Raw genomic sequence first — 13,747 nt, 5'->3', positions numbered from 1 at the left:
CATGAGGAGCCCTTGGCTGACAGTGGGGTAGAACTGGTGTTATTCCAGACACAGGGAGTTCTCTCCTCTCTCTGACAGTGGCCCAGACTCGTGGAAACCTCTACTTGTCTTGAACTAGCGTCGGCTACATTATTCCCAGATTGGAATGCCTTCTCCTTCTGCCAGCAGGACAGACACTGCTTTTGCCAAATTAAGGGACTCCTCAGATTCCCTTATTGCTAGACCAAGGGAGTCCTAAGCCCTTGAAGGCTGTCATGAAACTGCTGAGCCATATTTGTTTCCTCCCTCCCTCTGGCAATATTTTTGAATCGCTGTTGGGGATTTCGGCGAGTACGATCTGACCCTCTTCATAACAGACATGGGACAAACAGTGCTGTGGTGACCTTACTATCAGTAATTGGTAGACAAGGCAGAAGTTAACTGCCCTTACCATGTCTGGTGGGGAATTTATTGTTCACTTACTCTGTGATTCTACATGAGGCGCTTAATACCTGAAATCTGTCTGTGTGCCTGAAGACGGAGAGTGCAGAATAGCAGGAGATGCTACTGGGGAGGTGAATGAGGGTCATGGGCTGCAGCGTGCAGATGCTGAATAGCACTGGCGGTGAGGTGCACAGGTAGAGCTGGGGGGTGGCAAAACAGCACTGGCACATCGCAGAGTGCTGCTGGTGAGGACTGAGGTGATTGCCAAAGGGAGGGGTGTGGCCGCACTGTCTTGCTCTAGCCAATGTTATCAGTCGTTTCCTTTCATGCGCACAAAATTCACAGACATTTTTCAAAGCAAAGCATAAGCAAATACATAACCCCAGCACTTCACAACCTCTTATGTGAAGTGCAAAAATTCCACTCCAGGGAAAGAGCCCTGCTAAGGCTGACTTTGGTAACGTGAAGCTTTGTGATAGCTTATGAAACAGGCTTTATGTCTCCTCCTCACAGCTTTGTTGCTTAGCTATAAACTGCCTTATAAAGAGAGTTACTGTTACAAGGCAGGCACATTTTCCTGAACCTTTACTTTCTCTAATATGTTTCAGATTTCTGCAACAGCTGCCAAGGCCTTTTCATTCCTTTTCTTTTATAAAAGACATAAACCAGTCTTATGACTGGAACGCTGCAGCCAAGAAAAACAAACTAGGGCTGATTTTTTAACATTACATAACAAGGGGTCAGCTGGCCAAAAAAAAAAGTCCAAAGCAACAGGTTAAGTGAAATCTGTTTCGGCTATAAGTAGAACTGCGGGTTCATCATGGTGCAGAAAAGGTTATGGGTACCATTTCTGTTTGTCCGTGATTTCCTGCGGTGAGGATCTAGGTGGGTCCCCTTCCTGGTACAGCGGGAAGGCTCTAGGGGGTGAGTTTGCCTCTCATTTGCCCCAGAGCGTTGGCTCCTGTGTCCCATGGGGCTAAGCCCAGCTCCTTGCTTTGGGTATTACAACCTGGCACCTGGAGACAAAGCACCACTAACTCAAATGTGACCCAGTCACACCTTCCTCCCCCTAAATTGTGACAGAGGGGCAGTAGGGCCCAACTAGTCTCTCTAAGCTGCTGAGTGGTCTTTGTGAAGCATGTTTGCTTTCTCAGTCCAGCTCATACTGGACAAATATCCACATGATAACTGCCACCATTCAAACTGAAAAAAGAACAGGAGTACTTGTGGCATCTTAGAGACTAACAAATTTATTTGAGCATAAGCTTTCGTGGGCTAAAACCCACTTCACTGGATGCATGCAGTGGAAAATACAGTAGGAAGATATATATATATACACCGAGAACATGAAACAATGGGTGTTGCCATACACACTATAATGAGAGTGATCAATTAAGGTGAGCTACTACCAGCAGGAGAGAAAAAAAACCTTTTGTAGTGATAATCAAGATGGGCCATTTCCAGCAGTTGACAAGAACGTGTGAGGAACAGTAGGGGAGAAAAATAAACATGGGGAAATAGTTTTACTTTGTGTAATGACACATCCACTCCCAGTATTTATTCAAGCCTAATTTAATAGTGTCCAGTTTGCAAATGAATTCCAATTCAGCAGTCTCTCGTTGGAGTCTCTTTTTGAAGTTTTTTTGGTTTTGTTTTGTTTTGTTCAGGTCACTCGATTACAGACCTAAAAGTCGCAATATTACAACTGTTCTTTTTGCGGATACAGACTAACACGGCTGCTACTCTGAAACCATTCTAACTGACACGCTTGTTGGCGGTCTCAGCAGAGAAGCCAAGGCAAGAAGAGGCTGAACGACCTATCCCCAGACAAGTAGTCCCACTAGAACAGATCTGAAGCTTATTGGTAGGGCCACATAGAGAAGCCTGCACTTCTGCTGCCTACACTGTATCTGCTGGGGATAAACAGGACTTCAGTATCCAGAGCTGTCACTCTGGCATCTTTCACTACCATAAGTATTAAGAATAAAGGAAAACCCTAAATACTCAGCATTATGTGGTAGGCATGGCCTACAGCCTCTCTTTAATCTCTCTCTCTCTCTCTCTTTGAAGGTATGATTCTGTAAATTGTTGACCACCCTCCACTCCCATTAATCACTAAGGATGTTGAAGGTGCTCAGTAACTAGCAGGACTGGGTCCTAAAAGCAGCCAGTGTTAGTGATCAGCAAGTAACTAGAATTGCCTTGGAAGCTAAACCTAGCATGAGGTGCCTACACACATACGCACCTTCATCTGCTTGACGGTGTATCGCATCGTTCCAAAGGGTCCATCTTTCATGAGCTTCTTCCCCACCACTTTGGCTCGGATGACTGTCATGAGAGAAGAAAAACAAGACATAGTAAACAACATGGACATTGGGACAATAACATTTCAGGGACTCTAATCCAGATGTTAGATTAGATACTTCAATTCAGCAAAACCACATGGGTGGATGACACTGTAAAATAAAAATAAGATAAATCCCAGGACAAATAAACTCCAGATTTATTCTGTATCTGATGCACAATTACTTGCATTCCCCCTGCACATATGCACATTAAGAAATGTCTTTTTGATTCACAGGGGTTCAGCTGAGTTACCAAAGGCCACTGGGTGCCTTCTGACTATTAATGAAATACTTTCCTTCCAAAGAAAGGATCCAGACCCCTCTTGTGAGACGTGGAACAGCGGAGCTAAACTGAACCTGGTGCCTATGCCGCTGGCAGGAACCTGGTGCAGAAGTTCTACCAAGAGAGGTTTTAGCTGCACAAAGTGGCCATAACTACCACTCTGCTACTGTATAGGGACCAGCATAGCCTAGAAAGTGGGTGCATGGGCCAGGGAGGGGGCCATGAACAGGGAATGTGTTGATTTGGCACATCCCCTCAGCAGCCTTCACTGGTGGGTTTTATATTGAGCCCTGGCTGCAAACAAAAGAGAGCAGTCCTCCTTTGGGATGAATACCCACTCAAGGTGTAGTTTAGACCTGCCAGCACTCATAAATCTGGCCCAGTAATTATATCCTGTCCAGTTCAAATCGTTTGGTGATCAGGGCCTTTCGCAAAATAAACTTGGATATTAAAGTGCTTTGGCTACTTGCAAGAAATCCTAGCTATATTTGCTCAGCCCCTAAGATCAGTCACTCAGGGGACCATATTTTGTGGTGTCAGCAATGGTATTGTCATTTAGTGAAAATCATCCCCATGCAGAAGGCAAGAACAAAGCCTACATACACTGTAAAGTCCACTTAAATCCTCAAAATAGGGCTAAAGTGGGACCTCAGGGCTGCATAATCTTTGCACTGAGCCCACCAGAGTGAATTTCACTCTGAATGTCTCAAGGAGCAAGGGGCAGAAGGGCATTCAGCAAATAACTGTCCATTTTTTCAAATTAATTTATTTGTGGTCCTTAATACTGCTCTTGGAGCTCCCAGTCGCTGTGAAGCCACAGCACATAGGTCTGGGATATCAAATATACCAGGGACTCCACTGGAGCTGTAATAAACTGGGCACTCCCGGGTCACCCTGTTTTTAATATGTACTAAAAATAACATTAATCTGCACCCCCAGGGGTATCTCCATCACTGCAGTGAAAGTCCTTTTGTTTGGAATATCTCAGAGCAATGCATACTGGTTAAGTGATTGAGAGAAACCTCAGGACCTAGAAATCAGTGTTGTAGGTTCTCAAATTAGTTTACCATTAATTTTTAGCAAAATGTCCTCCTGTTCTTTGATATTTGGGGCATTCAGCAAATAACTACCATTATCGTTTTAGAAAAAAGTTTGCAGGTCACCTTCAAGTTTCGGCAAGACAGCAAAGATTAGAGAACAAGAGAAAGGCCAGAAGGAATTATTCAGCTAACGTTCACTGCCCCAGAACAATTCTATCATGTCATCCAAGCCGCAGACATGGTTTAATCTTTACCATGGCAGAGAAAATGAGCTCAGAGATGCCCAGTCCTAGGAAGGGTAAAGATTATCACTTGTCTTCTCCACTCCCCAAAGAGATCACTGAGTTTTTTAAAAATTGACCACAACCAATAATATTTTCAGTACTAAAATGAGAGCTGAATAAACCTACAAAAAAGTCTTACTTTTAGTATATTAAGCCTTTCATTATGAAGAACCATTCAAACTACTTCAGCAATACCGAAATAATCCAAAGGACACTACATTATCATCAAGGCAGTGGTATAGTGAAGTATTTTCTGAAATAGGTTTTGGGGTTTTGTTATTCTACAGTGTTTGGGCAAAAAGACATTGGGCCAGATCTGTAGCTACTGTGTATCAGCATAAGTCCATTGAAGACACGCCGAAGAGCTGGCCCAACAATGTTGTCAAGCTTCTGATATTCCAGCAACCAAAAAGGACTGTATACATATTCCATTTCCTTTGACCTTGCTAAAGTTCTGATATTGACTCCTTGGACTGGGAGGAGGGTTTACTTCTTTCAGAGAAATTCAGTACAACTTTTATCTACTGGTAAATGAAGGCACGCCATGGGAAATGCTTCATTTAAACAGGGAAATTGTTACTTGGCTAAAAGGAAAACTCCGCTGACCAACTTGGTGATTTAAAGGCATGATAAATTTTAAGCGATGGAGGAATTTCAATGGAATTTTGAAATGCAAGCTGTTTTATGACACATCCTAACAGCTTCTAGATTTATAAAGTTTTTAAGTAACATGTTTTAAAGAAGAACAGGCTCCCAGTTGTTAGCAATTCCCCCCCCCCTTTTTTTAAAAAAATATTCTTTTGTATTACGGTAACACATAGAAACAGCAATCAGAATCAAGGCCCCATTGTGCTAGGTGCTTTATGAACATAGAGCAAAAGATGGCCCTGCCTGGAAGAGGTTGCAGTCTAATTCAGATAAGTAGTGGTGTAATAACCAACTAGAAGGAATGGGGAAGTGATGCAGTAAAAAGATCAGGTATTTACTGTATAGGCCAATGAACAGAGCAAACAGAAGGGCCTACTAGCCATCTACTTAGCTATTATCAGTTGGCAGATTCCCTTAGGTCTCAGGACAGAAGTATTTTGAAGAGGAACATGAAGGAAGAGAAGGTAGTGGCTTTATGGACTAGTTCACAGAGGGTGTTCTGTGCAGAAAATGTGGAATGGAGGAAAGCTTGTGGATTTTATTTCTATTATGGCAGTACCTAAGAACCCCCAGCCAAATATCAGGGCCTCATTATGCCAGGGAGTCTACATACAAGTGACAAAGAAGAGAGAACCCCTCTGAGGAAAAGATAACAGATGGATAAGAAAAACAGGGGAAAGGAGGTTTAGGACAATAAAATAAACAAGGTATATCATAGGAGAAACAGGAAAAAAACATGATGGAGACGGGTAAAGCATAGTGGCAAGGGGACAAAACATACAACTCCCTCTCCTGAAGGGAGAACCAAGTTTTCAGGGCTTTAAAGGTAAGCACTAGAAACTTGTAATAGAATGCACTGGACAAAGAGAAGCCTGTGGATGGAGTCAGAAAATGGGGTGATAGGATCAGGACCCATCCAGGCAGATGGATGATTTAGGAAGCAACGTTCTGAATGGGCCTGAGAGAAGTGAAATGAGTGACAAGAAGACCAGGACTCTGGTGAGAGCTATTTCACAGAGAGCATGAGACAGAGTAGAGAGGACCAAGGATGGAGTTGGAGGCAATGGCTGTAGATAGCACATATAATGGGTTTAAAGGGAGAAGGATGATGAGGCAGTAGTTGCAGAGGGTCAAAGGTATGGGCTTTGTTTTATTTTTAGGATTGGGGAATCCACAGAGCTCTTTAGATTTATGATTAATTTTCCCTTCAAAAGTCCAGGAGGCAGAGTGGTGAAAACTGCTCCAAAAATCACCTGTTCAATGTCTGACTTTGGATCCCCATCAATTAGAGCAGGATGTGGCTTGGTCTTTGCCAGTTACAAACTGCCCCTACCCAAAAGAGCATCGTCATAACAAACCAACTGAAAAATGCAGTAATTTCCAGTACTGACACGAGACCCTTGGGGGCCCGATTCTGCACTGGTTTTGAGCCTCATGCAATATCATTGATTTTAATGAGGTTGTCTGGGGCATTAGTCACTGCAAAATTTGGTCATGGTCTTCAAAGAGTTTCTCTTTGAGATTGTGCATGCGTATATGCAGACAGTGTAAATCTAAAGGCATGGCCTAGTATTTACAAGTGTTTTGCTCTTTGTCTCTTGCATGATGTCAGGGTTGCCCTCCAGTATTGGAAACAGGATGAAAGTCAAGGAGAAAGAGGTCAATTAATCTGACAGATGAACACACATAGTCTTTTCCTGTATCCCACCCAAAACAGGTTTGAGGGCTTCTCTCTCTCCTCTTCAAGTAACTTTTTGTTGATAGGGCTACTACAGCCAGTCTTTTCAGATACATTCTTCTGTAAGGAGGTTCCACTAGTAGCAATTCAAAATCCCAGTGACAACTTATTTGTGTTTTTATTTTCTTGTGTTACCAAAAACAGATGAACTCACAGCAAAAAAAAAAAAAAAAATTAATCAAAACAGTCGTTCATACTTTGATCTGGCTCTCTTGAAAAGTGCTACAGATTTGGTGAAGAATGCCCTTGAGGATTTTAAATACCGTATCTTTAAAGAGGTGGATTGTTTTCCAACTTCCACCATTTTTTCTGTGAACCCCTAAAAATCAGAATGTGAACTTCTTGGGCATCAGAAGTTAACTAGAATGAGCACAATTCCTGCAGGGTTGTGTGAATTCCATCAGGTACCATTGATGGAGCTAGCCTACAATGAAGGAAGTAAACAAGAGAGGGCCACGTTGAATTCTGCTGCATATTAAAATATTGTGAATAGGGAGAAGAAATCAGTGTTTGCTAATAAAGGATAAAAACCTGGAGTGAAAGCTCACATTATTGAAGGGACCTTGAACACAATGAAAAGGCAGGGGGAGGGAGGTTAAAAACTAGTTAAGATTCCAAATCAAGAACATGTTTATACTTGGGTGACAGACAAATTCAGGTTCTGACAAAATAGATGAAAATTAGTTCTTTCTTCCCAAACCTCAGTTTCCTTAGCAACAGTTTAAATGGAAGCACTTAATGTAGCGCAAAGACTTCATTAAGAAAGGCTGGCTTTGATTTAGGCACCAGTCAACAAATTTACCAAAGAATCAGAGAATCCAGAACTAGGGTCTTTCTAAGTAAAAGTACGTCTCCCCTTACAGCTGGGATGTGTAATTCCCACCTTGGGTAGATGTACACACACACTATTCTGCTCAGGCTAGCATGCTAAAAACAGCAGTGTGGGGTTGCAGTGGTATGGGCTAGATGGCAGAGTCCATGCCCGCCTGATCCCTGGGAATATACATGGTCAGCTAGCTCAAACTACTGCCCATCCTGCTGTGGCCACATTGCTATTTTAGGTGAGAGCTCAAGCACAGTTAGTGTGTGTATGTTTATTCTAGCTGGGAATGATCCCTCCTAACTGCTGTGTAGACATACCCTAAGTGAAAGAGGGTCCCACTTTCAATTAATGCAATAGTTGTGAACAGGCAGAGTTCAATTAATGGTCAATTAATGGTCAATTAATGGTCCTTTGTGCCTCTCCTCCCTGTTCTTAAGGCTTTTATGCCACAGGATGGTCAGACAGCAGTAACTCCAACTAAGGGTATGTCTTCACTAGCAACGTTAAAGTGCTGCCGTGGCAGCGCTTTAACGTGGCTGTGTAGTCACGGCACCAGCGCTGGGAGAGAGCTCTCCCAGTGCTCTAAGAAAACACCTCCATGAGGGGAGTAGCTCCCAGCGCTGGTGCACTGTCTACACTGCCATGTTACAGCACTGAAACTTGCAGCACTCAGTGGGGTGTTGTTTCACACTCCTGAGCGAGAAAGTTGCAGCGCTGTAAAGTGACAGTGTAGACAAGGCCAAACTCATCTTGATCAAAACCATGCAAAACAAAACACACTAGTCTGGGCTCCAGTGAATGGGTAGAGTCCTCCTTACTCCAAGGCAGCCAGCCTGGGTTTCCACCAGAGAACCTGATGGGCCTGCAGTCTCAGACTCCATCTCATTCTCTTCCCCGAGCACCTGTGCACGCCAAAGGAGAAGCCACACTCTTTGCCAGGGACCAGATAATGTTCTAATTTGAGTCTACTCCTATCTTCTCTGGGACTAAAATCCTGCTCCCAGAGACCAGACTGTTGTATCTGCCATGTAACTGCATGAAGGCTGGAATGGGAGGGAATCCTCCCACCCAGGCTGTTGAATGGGAGTGGAGCTGCTCTGCAGTTGTGGCTCCAGCCAAATGGTCCCTTCCCTGTGGCTCTTCCAGGCCTAGCCTGCCCCGAGACCCTCCTTCTGAGAGCATGCTGCGAGTCTCCCCAGAGTAGGGCTCTGTGCTATGGATTTGCAGCCCTATCCAGCTTCACCAAATCCTGCCCTTTCCCCACACAGTGAGAACCTCCACTAGCTTTATTGCCAGAAAACCTCTTCCCACCTGGGCAGAGGGTACAGAATGTGTCCCTTACTGATTCGGGACCTTAAAAATAAACTAAACATTGTCTGCAAAAAGAAAAGGAGTACTTGTGGCACCTTAGAGACAAACAAATTTATTTGAGCATATGCTTTCGTGAGGAAAGCTTACGCTCAAATAAATTTGTTAGTCTCTAAGGTGCCACAAGTACTCCTTTTCTTTTTGTGGATACAGACTAACACAGCTTCTACTCCTAAACATTGTCTGTTTTCCCTACTCATTTTTAAAATGTTATGCTCTATAAAGCACCTAAAGTTGACAGTATTTCTGTTACAAATTCAATCCAAGATATCTAACAAAGCACATTTACTTGTGGAGACTCCTATTTTATCAACAAAATGCTGCTAACCAGCAAAAGGTGCGGTGAGCACTCCCCCTGAACTCTCCCTTTCTCCCTGGAGTCCTGTTACAATCCTGCTATTGCCGATGGGAAACGTTATCCCACACAAGTGGTCACCAAAATAGCTGCATATTTTTAAACCACAGCCCCTTTGAAGTGGGGCCTATAAAAATACTCCGATCCAAGATGAATGTTTCTCAGTACTTTGGGGTTTCAGGTTGGGTCACTTTGTGGGATTTGAGCGGTTGGCAAAGTCTCATGAGTGATTCATAATTATTTATGTGAAGCTAAATTAGATGGGGATATAAATCTTTGATAAGATAAGCAAGGCAGCCACACTATGATTCAAAAAGAACCCAATGGACTGACTCTCAAATCTGATGTTCATTTCCTTTAAAATGTATTTGGGGGGGGGGTATTTAGTTGTGGTTCTGAACAAATAATTTTTACAAATCCTACTCTCCGCTTGGGCTCTGGAGATTTATACAGCATGAATGCCAAAAAAGGACAAGAGCATATTTATATCTTTTTTCCTTTGGTGTGTGTTTTTTTAAAATGGGTAAATTTAGTGCTTAGGAAAGCACAGAACTGACAGCAGCATAGCACTATGCAGGCATCCCCTTTGCTATTTATTGTTTTAATTCCCATAGCATCCACAATGTGGTAGGCACTGCCTACCCACACATACCCTGCTCTATGGGACTGACCCAGACCTTTCCCTTGACTTCAGTAGACACTGGATCAGGCCCTAAGAAGGTAAGCAACATAGGAAGGGCTTAAGGGCAGGGAGAGAATCCAGACAGGTTTGGTTTATTTTGTTACATAAATATGCATCAGTTCTAGCCAACCACTCCTTGACCTATCCATTATTAGTTACCCAGTTCCCTGAAGGAGTCACAGAAGCAATGGGTCTTCAGGTGGGATTTGAGGTAGGAGACGACAGTGGCCTCACAAGTCAGATCACGAAGGGCAGCATGGAAGACCAGGCACAGGCAGTTGTGAGAGAATGGGACAATTGGTAGATTAAGGCTAGAACCATTTGCAGGGCTGAGGCGATGATGTGACACAAGAGGACTTGTAATTATTCTATGGTGACATGCATGCACACACCAGCTAAACAACACATGTGTGGCATGGGTAAGAGAACTCTGGAGCTCTTACTCCCATCTGAAAAACAAAGGTCTCTACTGCCTTAGCTAAAGTGGAATTTCCATTAGCTGTCAGTAATGTTAAGGTCTGTATTCTTTCTTGTAGGCCGGCAACTAGATGGTAACATCACAAATGTAACATTATGTTAATCAGAGGGCAGTGGTGCTTACTATCCAGTGCATTGGAAGCTCTATCAATGTTAATCTGCAGAACTCACTGCCATCTGAGTCCCAGAGTCTTCTTACCAGAGAGTACTAGTTGTCACAAATGTAGGTTTTTCCTTTTACATGGGGGCAGACCCTTTTAGGGACAGGGATTAATCCCAAATCCATTTCAGTTGTGACCCAGTAATCAAAGACTGAGCAAGACAGAAACTCCGAGGCTTTTCATTTCGGTTCCAAGGATTTCATTTATCAGTGTGTCATTTTGGCAATTTTAAGTGGATCTGGTTCAGAAAAAAAATCCGCAGTGCATTTAAATAATTTAGGGCATAGGAAGATTTATGTATGCAGTATGGAAACAGTGGTGACAAGATGTCTTCCCAGTTGCCGTGATATATAGATTGCAAAACACCACAATGCCCTGCAGTCAGCTGAATGAGTAGAATGGATTAGAAGCAGAACTGTGGCTAGCAATGGAGCAGCCTCTAGGAAGTGCCATGGGACAACATAGACTGAGCCACAGGCTGGGGATAATGAACTATGCTATGAGAGGAACCTCACACACAAGTGTGGACACATGCATGTGGGATAACAAGGGATGCATGGGAGGGATGAAGGGGGTGGGGAGGAGTTCTAATTGTTCATCCACAGGCAGAAGCAGTCAAAGCAAAAGATATGGGATCAGCAATGGGGCAAAGAAATTATACCCCAACAAGATCACTGACTGGATCAGAGCCTGGCCAAGCAAAAATTTATTTGCCTCCAGGAGCAGGATGGACTTGAAGGGGCAGCTTGTACTCATCCTATGTTTACCTTTTACTGCAACAGAGGCTTTCTACCGAGGGTATTTGCATCTTTCCTTTCTGCCTGCCCTGGTAAGAATGCCTTCCTGCTCAGATGTGCATGTGAGGGTTTGTGGGGAACAGACCAATGGCTGCATCCTGCAGGGCCTAAGCAGGTGAAGTGTCTACAACTCATGGCACACCTCGCATGCGACCAAGAATCTGAGAAGTTTAATGTAGCAATCACAAGGACCTCCTTGGGTGGGAGTCCCTCACGCTGCTTTCTAGGGCTGAGTAAACGCTGATGATCATTCTTAGCTGATCTGTCCTTGCAACAGACTCACAACTCATGGCACACCTCGCATCGACCAAGAATCTGAGAAGTTTAATGTAGCAATCACAAGGACCTCCTTGGGTGGGAGTCCCTCATGCTGCTTTCTAGGGCTGAGTAAATGCTGATGATCATTCTTAGCTGATCTGTCCTTGCAACAGACTCGCTCTCCGTCTCATGGGCTGCATTCTTTTCCACACCCCTCAGGCTGATCTGTTAGTAATTACACCAGCAGGGCTCGCTTTCTGCATCATTGAGGAGCACAACTGCAGGCCAACCATGACCCTTTGGCAAGGCGCTCTTGCCTAGTTTTATTTAGGCTCTTGGGAGCCTTTGCTAAATTGTCTGAGGGCTATGTGAGAGACAAGTGGGTGGGGTGGGGTGGAGGATGGGGAGGGGAGAAAAGTAGCGGTAACCCACTCACTCCCACTACTTCCCCAGAAAAGCCAAAGGTGGGGTTAAATATAGTGAGTACTCCAGCAAAAGATGGGAAAATAATGTTTACTCTCCCCATGGGTTGTTTTGCCTTAATCTGCATGTACCAGAGTAAGAGCCACCTCCTCGTATCATCACCACACTAAGTGAATTAAAACTAGAGGGTTCTTCACACATTTGTATGTTTAGGGGGGAGGGTGAAGTGGCGGGCATGAGAAAATACTGGAGAAGGAAACTCCTTTTTTACCTATCCCTTCCAACCAAAGCCACTACAGTGCACCAACCCAGGCTTCCTGTTCCCCTGGAACTAGCCACTGCCAGAAGAGCTGCTACACAGCACCATAAAGAGGGGAGGTGGGGAGGCATGGAGAAGAAGCACACTGCCTCCACAGTGCTGCCAGGGAATGGGAGACCTAAATGTTGATCTCGTGCCCCTTCGACCACACATATCATGAAAAGTGGCTGACGCACTCACAGTGCTGAGCACCTGCCGTCTGAAAAATCTGGCATCTCATGTGAGGCACCCAAAATCACCAGTCACTTTTGAAAATATCGGACTTTCTTGTAACAATTAGAATGGACATTGCACTTTCGTTCACTGAGCATGGAGAAGAGATTATATTTTGTAACTAGCTGTCGTGACTCCATCTCTGTTAATGCCATGGCTCCCATTCACCAGTTCAGGTGTTACAGAAGAGTAATAGTACAGGACAGAGGTATGGCATTTCTGTGAACACTTTATGCCTTGCTGTAAACCTAAGGTGTGCTCCTGCTGTAGACTTAAGTCAGATGGATGCAATGCAAGCATTGCAGTTTATGACTTACAGTAGTTTAGCAAACTGGCTGGAACTCCATAGATTAGACCGGGGGTTCTCAAACTTCGAGTCGTAACCTTATTATGTGGGGGTTCACGAGCTGCAGCCTCCATCCCGAACACCACTTCACCTTCAGCATTTATAATAGTGTTAAATTTTTTTAAGTGTTTTAATTTAAAAGGAGGGGGAGGTCACACTCAGAGGCTTGCTGTGAAAGGGGTCACCAGTACAAAAGTTTGAGAACTACTGGATTAGACACGTGAACTGTATTAACTGAGGCACTGGACCAGATATTGCTGCCAAACCTATAGACAGAAGAGGGTGTTCTGACTCACAGGGATTCCATCCTTCAGGTTGGAATGAGTGAGATATTTGCCACTTGTCGTAATGTCACCAGGTGTGGGGCAAAAGTTGCTTCATGGTGACAGAGATCTCTAAGGAAGACTTGAGTCTGCCCGAAGACAAATGCAGACACCACTCCTGGACACATCCTTCTAGAGCCAGATGGAAAATTTTGACTAAACATGCAAGTTTGATGGGGGAAAGAAGAACAATTAAAAAAAAGTCCATCCTGTCCCACACCCCATCCCCGTCTTCCAGCCAGATCTAACACATTCTCTATGGTCCCCACCCTGTGGCTTTAATTCCTAGCCTCATCTGGCATATGTCACAGCTGTTTGAGGTAGCTTGAAAGAGAGACAGTCATGCACTGTATCTCTGGGGGATCGGTGGGTACCCAATTAAATGGGTTCATATGGGGGCCTGCATTTGTTTGCTATCGACTGCAGTTGGCCAGGGCTGGT

At 44.1% G+C, this 13,747-nt stretch overlaps 2 protein-coding genes across 2 annotated transcripts in view; one reads left to right on the top strand and one right to left on the bottom strand.

Annotated features, from left to right (window-relative positions):
• SYN3 (synapsin III) overlaps positions 1-13,747 on the top strand; it is a 279,080-nt gene that overhangs the window by 121,561 nt on the left and 143,772 nt on the right. The window lies entirely within an intron of this gene.
• TIMP3 (TIMP metallopeptidase inhibitor 3) overlaps positions 1-13,747 on the bottom strand; it is a 45,960-nt gene that overhangs the window by 9,838 nt on the left and 22,375 nt on the right. Inside the window, exon 2 of the mRNA XM_084610872.1 lies at positions 2,669-2,751. Within this exon, the coding sequence (XP_084466998.1) occupies positions 2,669-2,751 (83 nt within the window). The remainder of the gene's footprint in view (positions 1-2,668; positions 2,752-13,747) is intronic.

Source organism: Lepidochelys olivacea (assembly GCF_965140295.1).
Source record: "Lepidochelys olivacea isolate rLepOli2 genome assembly, chromosome: 1".
In the NCBI taxonomy this organism is placed as follows: Eukaryota; Metazoa; Chordata; order Testudines; family Cheloniidae; genus Lepidochelys; species Lepidochelys olivacea.
Note: the sequence above shows the minus strand (reverse complement) of the source record. Positions and strands in the feature narration are given on the sequence as shown.